The 17,976-nt window shown below is 36.1% G+C and overlaps 1 protein-coding gene and 2 long non-coding RNA genes across 3 annotated transcripts; 1 reads left to right on the forward strand and 2 right to left on the reverse strand.

Annotated features, from left to right (window-relative positions):
- Positions 1 to 1,591: 1,591 nt before the first annotated feature.
- LOC122142827 lies at positions 1,592 to 6,549 on the reverse strand. The gene is made up of 6 exons (XM_042753886.1): positions 6,067 to 6,549; positions 5,521 to 5,623; positions 4,936 to 5,180; positions 4,602 to 4,802; positions 4,291 to 4,450; positions 1,592 to 1,777 (listed from the first exon to the last, which is right to left on the reverse strand). Exons 1-5 carry the CDS (start codon positions 6,266 to 6,268, stop codon positions 4,302 to 4,304), a joined length of 900 nt encoding a protein of 299 aa, XP_042609820.1. The 5' UTR covers positions 6,269 to 6,549; the 3' UTR covers positions 1,592 to 1,777; positions 4,291 to 4,301.
- LOC122142828 lies at positions 3,174 to 7,608 on the forward strand. The gene is made up of 3 exons (XR_006158811.1): positions 3,174 to 3,212; positions 6,078 to 6,258; positions 6,613 to 7,608. It is a non-coding gene; the product is annotated as an uncharacterized LOC122142828 (long non-coding RNA).
- Positions 7,609 to 13,630: 6,022 nt separating this feature from the next.
- Positions 13,631 to 15,601, reverse strand: LOC122142826. Its single transcript, XR_006158810.1, has 3 exons — positions 15,543 to 15,601; positions 15,271 to 15,311; positions 13,631 to 14,215 (listed from the first exon to the last, which is right to left on the reverse strand). It is a non-coding gene; the product is annotated as an uncharacterized LOC122142826 (long non-coding RNA).
- Positions 15,602 to 17,976: the final 2,375 nt, after the last annotated feature.

Consider the following 17,976-nt stretch of genomic DNA (forward strand, 5'->3'; position numbering starts at 1 on the left):
TGATCACGTTTAGCTTTTTATGTAAATAATATCATCAATCGGAATGAATTCAGATTGCACAAGTTTTGATCTTAGAATAGATGATTAAAATGTTTTCACGATCTACTTTTGCAGAAATGTAGTATCGTACTACAGTAGCTACACATCAGTTCAGTTCTGGCGCCTACGTCTCAACATACTTTACAACGCGACGTGCATTGACATCACATGTTAACGCAGAGGTAGAGTTAAATTCATGGGACACTAATTCACTAAAGTTCATTATTTGCATTTGCATGGTTAAATATTTCATTCACGTACTGATGCGCAGTTCTAACATGCGCGTTTCTGAGCGCATTAAACCCGACGCGTAGGCACTAAAAGCCTGTTAAACAGCGATTTGGTTACTGGAGTAAGTTCCCAGCAAACATGCCCCTTTGGGGCCCGCGTGGGCCCACTGTGGGCAAAAATTCTTGCCCATACGGCCAGCCCACTGTGGGCCCCAATACCGGCGTGAAATGCGGGGCACGTGTGGGCCCCACACTTTGGGGCCCGTGTGGGGCCCAAGTGGGACAGCCCAAAAGTGTGGGTTGAGTGTGGGCTGGCCCACACAAAGCTGATGGGCCTTGATCCAATGGGGCCAATTGTGTGCCCATAACATGCCCACAGGTATGTGCACACTGTGGGCTGGCTGTGGGCACAGTGGGGAGAGTGTGGGTACACTGTGGGCTGGGTGTGGGGACAGTGGGTAGAGTGTGGGTACACTGTGGGCTGGGTGTGGGCACAGTGGGGAGAGTGTGGGTACACTGTGGGCTGGCTGTGGGTACAGTGGGGAGAGTGTGGGTACACTGTGGGCTGGCTGTGGGCACAGTGGGGAGAGTGTGGGTACACTGTGGGCTGGCTGTGGGTACAGTGGGGAGAGTGTGGGTACACTGTGGGCTGGCTGTGGGTACAGTGGGGAGAGTGTGGGTACACTGTGGGCTGGCTGTGGGCACAGTGGGGAGAGTGTGGGTACACTGTGGGCTGGCTGTGGGCACAGTGGGGAGAGTGTGGGTACACTGTGGGCTGGCTGTGGGTACAGTGGGGAGAGTGTGGGTACACTGTGGGCTGGCTGTGGGCACAGTGGGGAGAGTGTGGGTACACTGTGGGCTGGCTGTGGGTACAGTGGGGAGAGTGTGGGTACACTGTGGGCTGGCTGTGGGCACAGTGGGGAGAGTGTGGGTACACTGTGGGCTGGGTGAGGGCACAGTGGAGAAAGAGTGGGAATACTGTGGGACAAAATTATGCCCTCTATTTGTCTTTAACAAATAAAAATTTAGTTAGGTCCAACACAGTAATGTAAACCTATTGGCCCCATTTGCCCTTTGAATGTATAACTTTCCCAAAAACCTGTATAGGGCCATGACTTTGTTGTACTTTGTACATGCAGAATACCACAAAATTACTATTAATCCATATGCAGAACAATTGCATTTGTTAAAAGGAGCAGTGATAAACTGAAGGCCATTTTATTCAAATAATTTATTTAGAGCAATTAATAATATTAATAATAATACAGAAATTTATTTTGGAACAGCAATAAAAATCAATTAAAAACAAAAAACACCAAGAACCACAGAACACATAAAACAAATAGCAAATTAAAAATAATTCCCCTCAGGGGCACCCATGCGTTTTCCCAGTGCATTTCTGGCCCGTCCTTGCCGTCCCCCATCCCTGTCCCTGGCATTTCGGAGCCAAGTTTTGATGCAGCCTTCTGCCTCACTTGCTGTGGCTCGGCTGCATTTTGTCACAGCATCTAAGTAAGAAAGAAAACAACTGGCTTAAAAACAAATGTTAAAAACTAAATAAAGGTTCTTCAAGGTCTTTTTAGACATTTCAGCCTGAGAAAGTTTCCCAGTGTTCTGAAATCTTTTTGAGGCACTAAGAAATTAAACTTGCATTTTGATTGGGGGAACCTCAGATTAGTTTGAGTTTAAGGATTGTTCCAGGTGCACAGGCCGATTTATGTCATATTGTGACATAGGCAAAATAATTTTCGTGTTAAAAATGTTTATGCTTCATTTACATAGCCTTCCTTATATGGTATCAGCCCATATATTGGTTCATTTGAAAGCTTGGAGTGTCTTCTGTACAAAGATTTTTTGGGTTTTAGTTTTCATAAAGCAGTGAAATTAATTTTAGAAATGTATTCGTCTCACACACGAATTTGCCTAACAATTGCGAATAATTTTTCTGAAGAATGTGTATTTTATATATTTTTCACAAAACAGTCAAGTCATATATCACAAGAAATCTCTCATTCTCAGGAATTTCATTTCATATTTCATTGTGTGACAATCACAGATCGAATGATCTTCAATAGAATCGTGATGTAAAATTTCTCACCTCTGAGCAAATTTTCATTCATACTCGTAGCACTGCTTCAGTCAGCCACCAATATCTATATACTCTATATTATCTTTTAGATTTGGATCTCTTCTTTCAAACAAGACTATTTTCACATTTCTGCGTGACATATATAGCATTTTGTCCAGATGCGCATCAGAAAGAAATAGACGCACTTTTCTGTCAAAGATGAGCTCTCCATATCAAATGCGCTCTCAGCCAGAAGTTGTTATGTTATACAGATCTGTGCTCGGTTGTGGACTGCTGTTGGTCAGATTACATGCCACTCTAACTCAGCGGGCCATCGAGAGCTGTGGAATTTGACACCTGTGCATCAACAGCGGGAACAGACAGGATCCGGGATAGCTCTGCAAGCAGCTGTTGTTTGGGAGTTGTAGTTTTGGGCTATTTTGAATGCGAGGATCGCTCGAGGAAAGGCTATCGCATTTGCGGCTCGGAGAATATCAATCTATAATAATCATATTACAAGTTATGGATGATGAAGAACGTTCAGTGGCGCCGTGGAGACGAATGAACGCGCGTCTGGTGAGGCTTAACGAGCGTGTTTGCTACGTTTTTTATCTTTGAATCTTTATTTTGAAACGTGGAAGTACATCTCATAATCTGATAAACTGTTTATTGACAGAAAAGTGCAGTAAATGCTGCATTTCAGTAAATATACAGTAATTATGCATGGATTATTACAGTGCTGTGTGGATGAACATATATTTGTTTGTTGATGCTCTGAAGGCCATATAGCAGCGGCTAGCGGATTAGCATGCAGCTCTTGTTTTGTTAGGGTGTTGTGTAGGAAGGGAGAGGCTGCTGGATACAGGGATGCCCAGGTGAGATGCACTGAATCAGTATACCAATACAGAATACACATAAATGAAATTATATAAAACTGGAGGATGTGGATTCTATTTTAGATTGTGATAGACCAGATATTTTTTATAATGAATGCAGTCTTCTGTATCCTGAAAGAATACAACTGATTGTAGAAAACAGAAAATGTGAAATTTGGTCCAATTCGTTTATGCCATTTTGTATATTACTACTTAGAAAAACATAAAATGAAACATAATTCAATCAATAATTAATAAAAAAGGGCTTATGGCACTTAGTAAAATAGGATTCTGGGGGTAATGTGTTTTATAAATACCGTTTTTGCAAAGGAAACTCATAATAACACATTTAGATGCAAAAATATAAAATTTTACTTGCTTCACTTATAATGCATTAACTCATGTTTAGAAGCTGTTATTTGAAAGATTCTTTTTTTCTGGTACATTTTGGCATCTAGTGGCATCAAACAAAGTAAATTGCAAAGAGCTGGACCTAATAGAACCTGAATTACAGACTTTCAAAAAAAATAAGTTTAGGTTTTCAAAAAATCAAAAAGTGCCTATGTTTTTGTGTGTGTGTGTATTTATTGTAATATTTGAAATATATAATGTTATTTATAAAGAATTACACTCATTTTGTAGTTCAAAGGGTTTTCTTTACAATGAAACCATTTTTTAATTTTTTGTATGTGTGTAGGGTAAACATTTGAATCTGAGTATGTCAAATATAGGCGAAAATACCAAAAAACGCCCCTGAGCTTATTAAACTTTGTTCATTTACATAATGCCAATATATTTTTCCAGTCGCTCTTAAGGTTCAATTCTCGCTATTAACAAACCATTGACTACAACTTTTGTATCAATAAACTCCTAATTTGCTGATTATTTATAGTCTATTATGTAGTTGTTAAGTTTAGGTATTGGGTAGGATTAGGGGTTGAGAATATGGTCATGCAGAATATGTGCTTCATAAGTGCTAATAAACAGCCCGTATGTTCATAATATGCATGCAGGTTAATAGTGAAAATTGGTCCTCCTATTTCCTTTTCTTTTTTTTCCTTATAATGGCATAGTATACCTATGATTGCTTTACAGATCAGCAGATTTCCAAAGGCCAACTTTTGGCCAGAGCCCTTCCAGGTTAGTTGCATAGCCAGTGGGGTGGACAGCATACGGAGTAGAATCCTTTTTGTGTTGGAGGAATAGTTCGTTCCTCCAATTGTTGCCAGATACTTTGCCTAAAATAAGATATACATTAATGTATTCACAAGACAGCTGTATTAAAACTGTAATGAAATAGTATTAAACTTAAAAATGTATTTATTAGAATCCTTAGTCAAAAGCAATATACAAAAAGAAGTGTTTGGTATTTAATAAAATCAGATGTACCATTGCATTGTAGCAGGCCTCCTCCTTCAGTTTGTTTTCCCAAAATTTGGAGGTCCACTATGTTTGTTATTGGTAACTCTACACCCTCTGGCAGGGCTGCAGCTCCAGAGGTTTGTTTAGTCAGGGAAAGCAAGAGTTGCTTTATAACAGCAACCTCTTCTTTGAAGTATTCCATCTGACTTATAATGTAGCGTTGTGTTGCTGTTGACACAGTAAGTTGCAACAACATATTAAATACTATAACAGTAGCATTTACTGTTGTATTTTGACAATTTGTGTGTAGGTGGGGCGGGGGGGGGGTCTTATCTCAAAAAAGTAACGTAAGCATGCTTACGTGTAATTGGCTGCCTTTTTGACTCTGATACAGAGGCTGGTGGAGTTAGTTGAGCATGTGGGGCAGGTGGAGCTAGTTGAGCTGGTTGGGCTGGTGGAGCTAGTTGAGCTGGTGGGGCTGGTTGTGATGATTGTGGACATGGGGATGGTGGTGATGGTGGAATTGGTATCGTATGCTTATGTCTTTTTATTATGTCTTCTTCAGAAGAAGAAGAGTGACCCTGATCAGGATACCGTGAGTTGGGTCTAGTGTAAATAAAAAGAAATGAAATGCTACAAATAAAATTTCACCATAATGAAATACCTTTTTTGTGTATGCTTTGAACTGTAAAAGTTTATGTAAGAACAATTTTAATTCATTTTATAATACAACTTTGCCTGGGGTTATTATTTAAAGGTACCCTGTGTAACTTCTGACACTTTAGCAGTTTATATATTAAACTGCATGCATCTTGCAGAAGAATTTTGTAGTCAGTATATCTTTAATCCTATAGGTTAGGTTATAGTTCACACTCTACATTCCTATCCTGGGTACTTATTTCACCTGTGTAAGTTATATAATCAATGCGACAACAAAGACACTCACTTCCTTTTCCGATTAAACTTTCCCAGCATACTGTCACTTTCAGAGTTGAGACAAGAGGAGGTCTCAGCCCTTTTAGCCTTCTGTCTGGCTTTCTCATAATCTGCTACAGAAGAAGTAATATACACAAGTTTTTCAGGACTGTGAAATATGAAGACCTGAACATTCGTCATCACAGTTTTTAGAAATTAAACATTCTTAAGGCACTCTTGATACACAAGGTCAAACTAAATATTGCAAGCTGTTACCTAATTTTGTTAGACCTTCAATAGATGATCACAAAGGTTTACACAACATATCTATAATCAATAATCACAGTAAATAGCAGTATGTTGATTAATTCTAAAGATAAAAAACTTTTAACAAAATGCAAACACCTTATATAAACAACAGATATAAATCTGGCTTAATTTTAGATTGAATTAGCTTTTATTGACAAACAATCATGCTGATATCTGAGTGAAAAGAGCAGTAACCTACCTGTATATGTATGTATTTAATGCTTTGGTGAATCCTCAAAAGTAAAGCATTATTTTCTAAATTGCTTACTTGTTTTATAGAGTGAGCGGACTTTGTATGTTTCCCAGTCAGCTCCTGGTTTCTCATGTTGCAGCTGTGCTCTTTTTATATAACTGGGAAATTTATATGGAGGCCAATAGCAATCATTTTCTCCAGCCATCCACCTACTGCTTACAACTTCCACCTCTCCCCGTCCCAAGAAATCCACGACATGGAAAAATGGTGAGTTCATCTTATGTATTAAAGAAAAGATAAGACATTGGAATAGTTATTTAATATTGTACATTATAAATGACAAACATGCAAAGTAGAATTACTTTAGATAAATACTAACTTGCTTTTTATATCAGTGTAGTTTGACATCTTGTGTAAATAAGCCAAGTCATTGAGATTTATGTATGTATAGGGGAATGAAGTCAGGATTTAGTTGAGTGATGTGTAAATTTTTAATACAATAATTAGAAGAATTAGTTCATTTTAATAATGTTTTATTTATATGTTCCAAAATACATTATATCCAACTATGTCAATTTAATCATTTAATTAATAGTTAATTAATTGTTTATTTATTTACAGAATCACTTGAGGTGCAATGTTCAGTGCAACAGAACTATATGTGACACATGCAATTTTCCTGAAGAAAGGATCAAAAACAGGCAGGCTAATATACACTTGTGTTTGAATACAAGCTCTAATGCAAATGCAGCAATGGGGTTGCTGCCCATCCAAATCCAAGTGGAAGCAAAACATATTTTGCCTCAATGTCAGAAAGCTTGTAAAGTTTGACCTCTGCGGCAAGCTCACAAGCTGTGAATATGCCAATGTCTGGAGAATTGATCGGCTCTGTGTACATTGGGGCCAGATCTAGAAACGGTCTAAGCAGAATTAAAGTCTCTTCTGTGGTGGTGTCAAACAGGATATTCTCAACCAAGCCAAGTTGTCCATTAATCATCACACAATTGTCTCCCATCTTGCATTTTATTGCAGCATTTTGAAATCTGGCCCTCTTGTACTGTAGTCTTAAAGCATTGTCTGGCACTGTTGGTCCGCTTGTATGCTTTCCACCAAGTTTGGGTTTGTCTGTGTGGAAAGTGGATTTCTTCTGTGTGGACTGTGTGGACTGCCTCTCTACAACATGTGCAATTTGCTGAAGAATATGTTGAGGCTTTCTGACCTTTCTTTTAAGGTGGCCCAGGAAGTTTTCAAAAGGAAATGCAGACACACGATCTAAGGAACCAAACCTCCTCACATCATCTGCTAGATGACACAGAGAGTGCAAATTGTAGACCATTTCCTCAATGCCATACAAGTTCCCGAACTGTTCAAGGAAGTATCTGATTAGGTCATCTGCATAATCGCAGTAATGGGCACACAGGGTTGGAGAAAGCATCAGATAGATGCTGATTGACAGTGAAAGAAAGTTATTGTAGAGTGGAGTTGGGAGAATGTCTTTTAGTACTACTGGACCAGTGTACAAAAGAAACTGTCTGAATTCCGTAGCTTTCCAGCGATCTAATTCTGAGAGTGACCTTGGCTTTCGTGCAAACTCACAAGGTATGTACTTTGACATTCCTACCATTTTTTTTTTTTTTGTTCGGAGATGGGACTGATCTTAATGGAGCTCTGTCTGTATTTTAGGTCACCTTTGGTCCAAAAAAATTCAGCAGCTTCCTTGTGACACCAAGGCAAACAACATGCATATAGTCAAGCACAAACTGTGTGACCATTCCAAAATGTAATATGCTCAGAATTGAGTGACCTCTGTGATGATTTTCATCACGCTGTTCAGCAAATGACTCGACTGTTTCTCAGTCTGGCATGTGTTTCAGGAAACGTCATTTTTCGTCCCACATAGGATCCCTCCTGTGTGCAGCGATCACAACCACTATAGCCTCCATGCCCCTTTGTTTGTTTTATAAATGATCGTGCTGGAGCATCACAGATAAAGCAGTCCAGGGACAAAGAGAACCTCCTCTCATCTACACTGAAACCTTGTTCAAGATTGGAAACCTCCTGAACGAAGTCTTGAAGATATTGGTTCGGATTACGTGGTTTGCTGTTTCCACAAAAGACCCCTATAACAAATGGATCCCTTTCAAAAGGAAATTTCCCTAAAATTGGCCAAAGTTGCTTTGGAGAACTCTTGAATAATGGTAGTCCATCCACATTCACCTGCAATTTGATTGTGTCAGGTTGTGACAGCAGACTTTCTTTGTTTTGAAGCAAATGTTCCAGTATGCCAAAATGCACATACTCCCCACCATCAATTGTTTTCACCTCACATGAATGTGATGTTTTCATCAAAGTGCGTAAACATTTTGGGAGTAAGGGGATGTGTTTGTTTAAAATTTTAAGTAGGCTGTCAGCTGCATTTTGTGTCACACCAGACTCTACCACCCATTGGCGCAGTTCACCGGGCAAGTCTTCAAAGTTGTCAGTGTCATGTGCATCACTGAAAAAGTCTTCTTCTTCACTGAAACTGCTGAGACAATCACTGAATCTGTCATCATCATCAATGTTGCTGTCAATGTCAGTGTCACTGTCAAGTTTAATGTTTTCTGTGTTGTTTTCAAATACTGAGATGTTATCACAAGTCATGTCTTCATCCTGTGATGTTTCATAATTTGCCAAAAAAGATTTCTTGGGACTGGCAACTTGGGTTTCAGTGTCATGGTTTTTTGGAGTTTGGAGCTCTTGAAGAATATTTCGGACCCGCCTCCATTTGGTAACTGAACTCACACCTCCAAATTGTGCCATGTTTCTACAAGAATTGAAACACAAACATCTACATAAAATGTTTGCCATTAACATATTATGTAAATGTCCCTGCTGAAAAAAAAAAGAAAAAAAAAATAGAAACCATCACATAATTTGTAATGGTTTTACTGGTTATAATGGGAATTGTATTGCTTTTAATGGAAATTGTAATGATCCCTTTTGGTCTCTACTGGTAATTTGTCAGGAAACCATTTTGTAGCCTATTGGTTTTAATGGTTAATAGTTGATGTTTTGTAATGTTTATAATGATATTTGTAGTGGAAGCCATAGCATTTCTGTGTTGGTTTCTATTGTATGTTTTTATTTTAGCAGAGTGTAGACAATGCAAATTTGACTTGCCACGATATTGTATTAAAATACCGGTTTTTATCTTAACGGTAGTCAGACGTTAGGTGGTGCTGTGCAAGGTAGCCTGCCGCGGAAGGCAAACTTTCATATGGACAATATCAGTGGACATGCAGCATTCGTATTTATGTTTCATTCATACTCGTAGCCAGAGGGCGCCCTCTTACGTAAAGTACAAACTGAACATTATAGACGTTTTATGACGTTTACAGGAAATACATTTACATGGACAAATTTAACAGTAGCCTGGGATCCAAATTTGTCACTTTTCGAAACCAATTTGAAAACATTTTGTGTGATTCGTGCAGATCCGGTGAGTTTTTGAAATTGGTGGGTTTGTATATTCGTGCATGGTCTCGAATTTTGAATTTCTTAATTTTGAGGCATTTTGGGACATTTTTGAGCTTCATATACAGCAGATTTTGATTCAGCACCCCTTAATACCCCTAGAAATGTTGTACAATATAAATAATCACAAAATGCCTTCGGGGTTCTGATTTTGTGAAAATTGACCCTGTCTATAATATATCACGTGCTCCGACACACAGAAGCGGTGTCTGATTCAAGAACGAACTGATTATTTTCAATGAACCTTTTAAATCGGTTCGCAAATCGCACCAAACGATTCATTCACGAATTATAATGATCCGATTGCAGCTGTTCTCAAGTCGACAACTCACTGATTCAAATGATCCGTTTAGTGCGAGTCTCTAGTGAACTGAATTCACAACGGGTTAGAAACGAATTCTCAAAGGGTTAGAGCTCTCCAGGACCGAACTTGCCTTCCCCTGTTCCAGATTTGAGGATCCCTGACCTATATAGATTACATCTGGGCGAAAAAGAAAGGATGTGATGTTTAGAACATGGTTAGTGTTTTTATCTGATAATAATGTAAATTAGTTAGGTTTGTTTGAGTGTAAAGGTTGCATTGATTTAGACATTTTAAGTTTTAAAAACTTTGCAATTAAGTAATTAAGTGGTTAACTAAGTGCTGATTGAGCATTAGTGATGAACAGCTGCTGTTAACAAACAGAATCTCCAGCTCCACTTATTAGTAACCAGACTGACTTTATTTCTGTCAGACGTCTACAGAAGATCTTCTTGAGAATTAACTAAGGTTTAGATGTTTATTTGTTTCATTTGAAGTAACCATGTTAGAGATCAGTGTTTGCTTTAGTTGGGCTCTTGACCCGTGAGTTCTGTCTTAGTTTTTTTTCTGGCTGTTGTAACCATATGTTTCTAAAACATATTTGTTGTAACTCAAAAGCCCAGAAGAAATATCATCAGGTCTTTTATACATATGCGCATGCATGCACACATTTAGAAACTGCTTTTATCCAAAGCAACAGTGCCTTCAGACTGACATTTTTTACTTATCCTGTACCTAGGTGTTGGTTGTTATACTGTATAATCATCAATTATTGAACTGTTCAGAGTCTAATTTCTGATGAAATAGGTGTTGTGTAATTAATTGGATTGATTATAGTAAAAGTGATTCTAAAAACCAGTTGTTCTGTGATAATCAGTTAATATAAATGACTTTCTGAACAGTTTTGTTTTCTGTGGTGTCACTTAGTCACACACAGACATCAATAATCAGCATATGAACCTCAACAATGGTGACCATAAAAAAAAAAAAAAAAAATTGCTAGCAGACCATGTTGGGAGCCATGGATAAGTTTTGTACTACAATAGTACCCAGCATGCATTGCAGCATGTGTTTTTTTTTTTTTTTTTTCGTCACCATTGTTGAGGTTCATATCCTGATTATTGATGTCTGTGTGTGACTAATGGCTGCCATAGAGGAAAAATATATGTGCACAAAGTGTTTGGAAAGTTTTTTCTATTAACTGATTAGGACAGAACCACTGGCTCTTTGAATGGTTCTCATTGTAATCATCAAAATTATACAACACCTATTTAATCAGATTTTGGACTCTGAACAGCTCCATAATTGATGATTGTCATCACCAATACGCTGTGTAACAACCAATACCGGATAATATTTTCTTTGGGTTTTTGAGTTACAACAGACATGTTTTCAAAAACACATGGTTACAACAACCAGTGAAAAAAAATAAACTAAGACAGAAGTCAAGGGTAAAGAGCCCAACTAAAGCAAACACTGATCTCTAACATGGTTACTTCAAATGAAACAATAAATCAACATCTAAACCTTAGTTAATTCTCAAGAAGATCTTCTGTAGACGTCTGACAGAAATAAAGTCAGTCTGGTTATTAATAAGTGGAGCTGTTGATGCTGTTGTGGCGTTGTTTTATCAGATCTTGAGAGATTTAATGTATTTTTATTTCAGTTGATTTCATATAAGGCTGTGTCTGAAGTCAGTTGTAGTTCTTGTGTTTCTCTTTTCTTCAGCGATTCTGTTTGTTAACAGCAGCTGTTCATCACTAATTCACAATTATCACTCAATTAATAACTTAATTACTTAATTGCAACGTATATATCTTCTTTTTCTGAACTCAACTGAATTAAGTTCAGAGTTAATATAACTGTTAGTTTTTAAAACTTAAATGGTTTAAGGCAATCGGTTTCCTCAAATGGTTGAGTTAACATAACTTGTCAGGATTTTAAGGATATCTGTTTACTCAAACGGTTGAGTTTAAGTTACTTGTCGGGTTTTACAGTGTACAGTAATTATCAAAGTGGGAAGTGATGCCCTCTGGGGGCATTTGGCCAGGGTGTTTTTACACCACAGACAAGGTTTGAGAAGAAACAAATCATTATGAAAATATAATTATATTTTCCTAAAATGTTCTTCCTAACTTTAGGCCTTATTCTCATGTCATATATAACTGTGATGTTCTGGAAAACAACAAACTTTAAAATACCTTTTTCTTCCTGGTGATACCCAGGCATTTTGAGCAGTATAGGATTATAAAAAATATGTGCTAATATAAATTAAATGAAGTAGCCTATATAAAGTTGCTAAATAAATCTATCAGTACTTTTTATACTTAAGTACATAAATAATAGAGTACTTTTGTACTTACACTCGAGTAAAATTGAAAAAGGAGTACTTTCACTTTTACTGGAGTAATATTTTATTATACATTTCTGTACTTTTACTCAAGTACTTGATTTGTGTACTTCGTCCACCACTGTTGAGAATTGTACCCAATCACAAGCATCTGTTGAAAGCAAAGGCTAATCAGAGGTGTTTGCTTACAGCAAACTAGTCATGGGGTTTTTCCGGTTGTGGCTAGAAGGGATACGTATCCGACCGGAAACTGACAATGAATTTAATTTTCTACCTTTTAGATTGTGTTTTTATTAAAGTCTACACCAACCCCTTGCAAGAATGCAGAAACGGTAGGCCTAATTATTGTTGTACAGTGACAAAAATTACCAAAACAAAAATTACTGCGTTAATCTTTTTCACATTTTCTTGGTTGGGTAGATGCAACAGGGACACGATAGCACTTAAATCCCTATATCTCTGGGAAATTAATCATAAAGGGCCTTAGATGCCTGTAGATGTCAAAAGAAAAGTATGTTAAGAGCTAAAATATAAAAGCATATTATTATTGTGTTAAAATTCTATTGTAGTTACAGGCATACTTACGGGGAAGACATGACTGTCACCCTTGGCATTATAATGCAAAAAAGATTGGTGAATACATATTTTACTAATAGACCTACCAATCTTTGTGTAAAAATCTTTTTGAAGTCATTTTAACCCCGCTGTAATTTGGCTCTGAAACTGAAAATTGACATTTTGATGCATTAAGTATTGTACAGAGTAAGAAACCTACAATAGCAGTAGTGGTTAGAGAGTTTGACTCCTAACCCTAATGTAGTGGGTTTGAGTCTCAGGCCGGCAATGCCATGACTGAGGTCACCTTGAGCAAGGCAATGAATCCCCGACTGCTCCCCGGGCGCCGCAGCATAAATGGCTGCCCACTGCTCCGGGTGTGTGTGTTCACGGTGTGTGTGTGTTCACTGCTGTGTATGTGCACTTTGGATGGGTTAAATGCAGAGCACGAATTCTGAGCATGGATCACCATACTTGGCTGTATGTCACTTCACCTTCACCTTTTCACCTTTATCAGGGGCTTGTTGGGGATGTTATATCTGTGACTAGTTTTCCACCATAATGAGTTTGCATCTCTTTGTAGCTTCTAGAAAACTCAACTAATAAATTAACAAGACAAACACACAATTGTGACATATGGTTTATTTGTGTTCTACAAGTCTCTGCACGATTATACTAAAAAGCATGCCGGGTTTATTTCCCTTGATATTGCAATGCAATTATCAATGAAGGTTAACAGAACTCACATTACAATGCTGTTGAATGTCTCAAAGTGGAGAACAAGTCAATTTGAATAAAACATGATTAGTTTCATTCATTTCAGAGGTCTAAAAACAATAACTATCAGCAATTGTAACTAAGAGATGAAGGCTAAATTGCTATTTTTTTTTTTTTTCACTAGAGAGAGCACAGGATAAGAAATCTAAGTAATATTTTCCTACAAGCCTCCATAACTTTAAAGAGCAAATGCAAAAGATAATTTTTAGTGCACTGACAATACAGTTTATATAACTAGTTTACAGAGAAAGTTGTGAAACATTTATAGCTCTTTAAATGTTTACCATTTATATACCCCAAACTGGAAAACATTTGTCAAGTTGCATATTGCTGTCCATTTAAAATGAAGGAACAACCTTGATTGCCACTATACATAAAAAGCATTGTTTTATTTCTATAAAGACTCTTATTTACTAGTGTATGAATAATGTAACAAACATTTATGTTCAAGACTGTAAGCATATAAGATATAATATGGGTATAATGTAACATAAACTCAGAAGTGTCATAAACCCAGGTCTTGTGGCCACGTTTTATAACTTGGTACTGTATTGTGAAACTTGACTTGATCCTTAGCAGGAACCAACATTTGTGTGCATTGTGACTTGAGAGTTGAATCAAGATTTGATGGTAAGGACTTGGTTTTGACTTGAACATATTTGACTCCCATCTCTGCTGGTATTGTCCCTGATAACCAATATAACAGGTATTATATCGTGGCAAGCCTGTAGCAAATATTGAAGTTTAAAGTTCAGTTCAGAAATTGGGGAGGAAAAAAAAAACAACAACAAAGATTTCATCTTAGGATGGTCTATTATATGGATTTGTTACGTTGGCTTTCAAATATGTTATGACACCAGTAGGGTTATCCTAATGTAAAGCCAAGCTTTAGGATTTTCAAGGTTGGATGCTTTTGTTTTCCTATTTTAAATTTAGGCTGTAGTCCCTGGCAACTGTGCATTAAAATATATTATACTACGGGGCTGTTGAACGCTTGAATCTGACTGGCTGACGAACATTCTGAGGTGTGCAATTATTTTCTGGGAAACGCACAGCGAACGTAGTTCCAGGCAGCTCTCCTGACCGCATTACAGTTCCATATCACTTCACATAGTAAAACTGTAATAACGGAAATTACAGGACTAACAAAAACAGAACCACATGATAGACGATGACATTTCTCATTAGCGAGGTAATAACAGCGCTGTTTAGAGATGCACAGAGGTAGCCTAATTCACACAAGCTCTCTCTTTCTCGTTGTCTCTGTCTCTCTTGCTCTCTTTCTAATAACTTCATTAATAACTGCATTAGAATGCTATCAATGGCTCAAGCCTCCATTACCAGCTTTAAAATGACGTTTTGGAACCAGCAAAAGAGGCACTGGATGAGATATGGAAGAAATATTCCTACTCACAATAGCGATTTAAGTAAAAAAACGGACGAATCCCTTTAAATATATCATCTAAACGATGTCTTGAAGTGTGGTTACCGTAGTATAAGCAGAATAATTGACTCCGGGCCTTTAAATTATTAGAAAAATAATGCAATCCTGAGTATTCTGCTTATACCAAGGTCATTTGCCAGCACTGACTATTTAAAATTGTTAACAATGTTTGCAGCGCAATATTTGACCAAAATGGTAAAAAAACAATTGCTATTTTCATCCTAACTGAAACTGGATAAGAGAATTCTAAAGTTTTGGATTGTTCTGTAATATGTCACTAAGTTTGTGTATTACATTACTTATAAAATATAGAAAGTGAAATTTTAAAATACTTACTCTTTTAGCAGTATAAGCAAAAAAACAAGAGGAAGCAGAATCTGGAAAAAAAAAAGAAAGAAAGAAATATAACAATATAATGCAGTTACATGTCCCTCAAGAAATGTTATTATACATGAAGACAGACTAGATACTGATATTATTAATCAATTACAATTTCACATAAAATAACAATTGCTTTAATGTACTTAAGATGTTACTTATAACTTACTGCATCAGAGCATTCAATGAAATATATAAATAACTGATAAAAAAAAAAAAAAAACACTTACATGGCAACAGTAAAGATGCCGTAGTCTTTGATGACTCTTAAAAGCTGTTTATGCAGATGCTGTTACACACACACACACACACAAAACAGAATCAAATGTAGTTCAAATATTGCTGTACAAATAAAAAGTAAATTTGTTTGTCATTGGGGTTGGGGGGTGAAATTTATATCTTACTATACAAGAAATTTAATTTCATAAACAACATAGATATTTCTTAGGAGAGTAAGTGATTCTGTCTTTTCTTGATTTTTCTGTTTCCTTCCAGTGTTAACTGTTAAGATGAGTATTTTGAAAAAATTATGTATATTAGACAATTGAAAAACAATATGCCATAAAAGAACTCAGTCGGGGACTAGGGTGTGTGTCAAGACAGAATTTGAGCACAACATTGACTTTTTTTTTTAAGAATATTGTACTTAACTCATAACATAAAGCACATCCTGCACTTCATGCTACTCTCTAAAAAAACATTTTTCTAACTTTTCTTTTCATCAAATAATCATAATAAAGACATTTAAAATACATTTTCTACAAAATAGTTAAAAATATTAAACCGTACAACTGAATTGATAGTAATGTTTTAAAAGTATTAAAAATCTTACTGTACAAAAACTTTTTTCAAAGACTGTAATCCCTTTAATTTCTATTTTAAGTCAGTCCTGATGACTGTAACTTGCTGCATGATGTAGCTGTGACTGATCTAAATGCAAATACTTGGGAAGTGTCTGACATTCAGTCCAAAAGTGTACTTACAAAGCCAAAGATGCTCTGTTATTTGGCTCTGAAAAGAGCCGTTGGGGTCGGTTATGCTGATGCTGACACAGAAACGGAGGGAGAAGAAAAAAGTAAAAACAGTACTCAAACATTGCATGCTGTACTAATTGATATGTATTGATTTTTCATTTATAATTAGATCAGTTATGAGCATGTCAAATTAGAGATTCAGGATTACTATTTATCACTTACAACAGTTGTCAGTTAACACACACAAGAAAAAAAAAAAAAAAAAAAAAAAAATATATATATATATATATATATATATATATATATATATATATATATATATTTTTTTTTTTTTTTTTTTCATTGTATAAACCAAAAGTTATCAAAGGCTGTGATTTATGAATGTGACCATATATTACATAACTTCTGAAAATGCACCAAAATAAGAATAATAGAGACAAGTACTTTAATGAAACCTTCCAAACCAAAAAAAAAAAAAAAAAAAAAAGTTGTGTTAAGTCACAGTAAAATGTATATTTCTATTGAAAATAATTAGGCTTATTATATTAGTTGAAGTTACTTTTAACTTCTAAAATTATAAATTACTTTTATAAATTTTTGGTGTGTATTCACTGGCCTAAATGTTTTACTTTTATTGTACATTTTCGTTTTTAAAATTAATTATTATTGTTATTATTATTATTATTATTATTATTGGTAGCCGATTTTATAAAAAGCTCTCATCCCATCAGTCTTTTATGTCTCCCGAACCCTCTCTTTCAGCGCGTGTAGCAGAGACGGAGCTCTCGCGTTTTTGAGTGAGAGAGAGCGCGAGCGCAGTTAAATCAGTGACAACGGGCCAGTTTCAGCCAGGGTGAAATTATTGTCAATAATAATTTACAGTATGCCGATATTAATTGACGGACTGTAAAATTAACTTTAACTAGCCTACGTTACGTTGATCGACATGAATCTGGAAAACGAATAGGTTTTTCTCAATCTGAGCAGATATTCTCCATTAGCGCAGATGACGTCACGCAAATAACGGCATTAACGGAAATTGATATGGCTGAAGTGTAAATAGTAGTAAAATCCATTGTTTGTGTGAACAATACAGGTTTTATGACAATTTAGTGGGTTTTATACCCGAAAGTGGCTGTTATTTATATGTTTTATGGTTAAAAAATTCCCACCCTGAGAATATAACGAACTCCCTCAGACGTTTCTCCTTTATAGTAACGTTAGATTGTATTATTTTTAAGTGTTTTCTTAATATTGTAATCATATTTGATATTTGTATTAGAGTTATACGTTTCAAAGTAATTTAAATGAAAATTGTTTTTAAAAAACTACTTTAACTTACCTCAGGAAAACTCTGTCAAGCGATGACAAACAGAACGAAGCCGGGCTGTGCGCGCACTGAGCGAGTGCGTAGACCCCAGCTTATATACCCCCACTGCCACATTCGCGGGGCTTTGCACGCGATCTGTAAATTTGATTTTATTTGATTTTATTATAATTTTTAAAATAAATCCAAGAAGTACATTATGTATAATCTCTCTTATTTAAATGATCGTGAGTGTGGATTCTTTCTTTTGTTATTGTGGAAAATATTAATATATATTATTATATTATATATATATATATATATATATATATATATATTATATTATATATATATATATATATATATATAATATATATATTTGCT

Source organism: Cyprinus carpio, unplaced genomic scaffold (assembly GCF_018340385.1).
Source record: "Cyprinus carpio isolate SPL01 unplaced genomic scaffold, ASM1834038v1 S000000171, whole genome shotgun sequence".
NCBI classification, from domain to species: domain Eukaryota; kingdom Metazoa; phylum Chordata; class Actinopteri; order Cypriniformes; family Cyprinidae; genus Cyprinus; species Cyprinus carpio.

What these genes read in the sequence shown, in the direction of transcription:
- LOC122142827 (XM_042753886.1), bottom strand. Translation starts at nt 6,268, where the DNA reads ATGAACTCACCATTTTTCCATGTCGTGGATTTCTTGGGACGGGGAGAG. An exon ending in AAGTTTAATCGGAAAAGGAA is followed by an intron (nt 5,181 to 5,520) that starts GTGAGTGTCTTT and finishes TATTTACACTAG; the next exon opens with ACCCAACTCACGGTATCCTG. An exon ending in AAAAAGGCAGCCAATTACAC is followed by an intron (nt 4,803 to 4,935) that starts GTAAGCATGCTT and finishes CTGTGTCAACAG; the next exon opens with CAACACAACGCTACATTATA.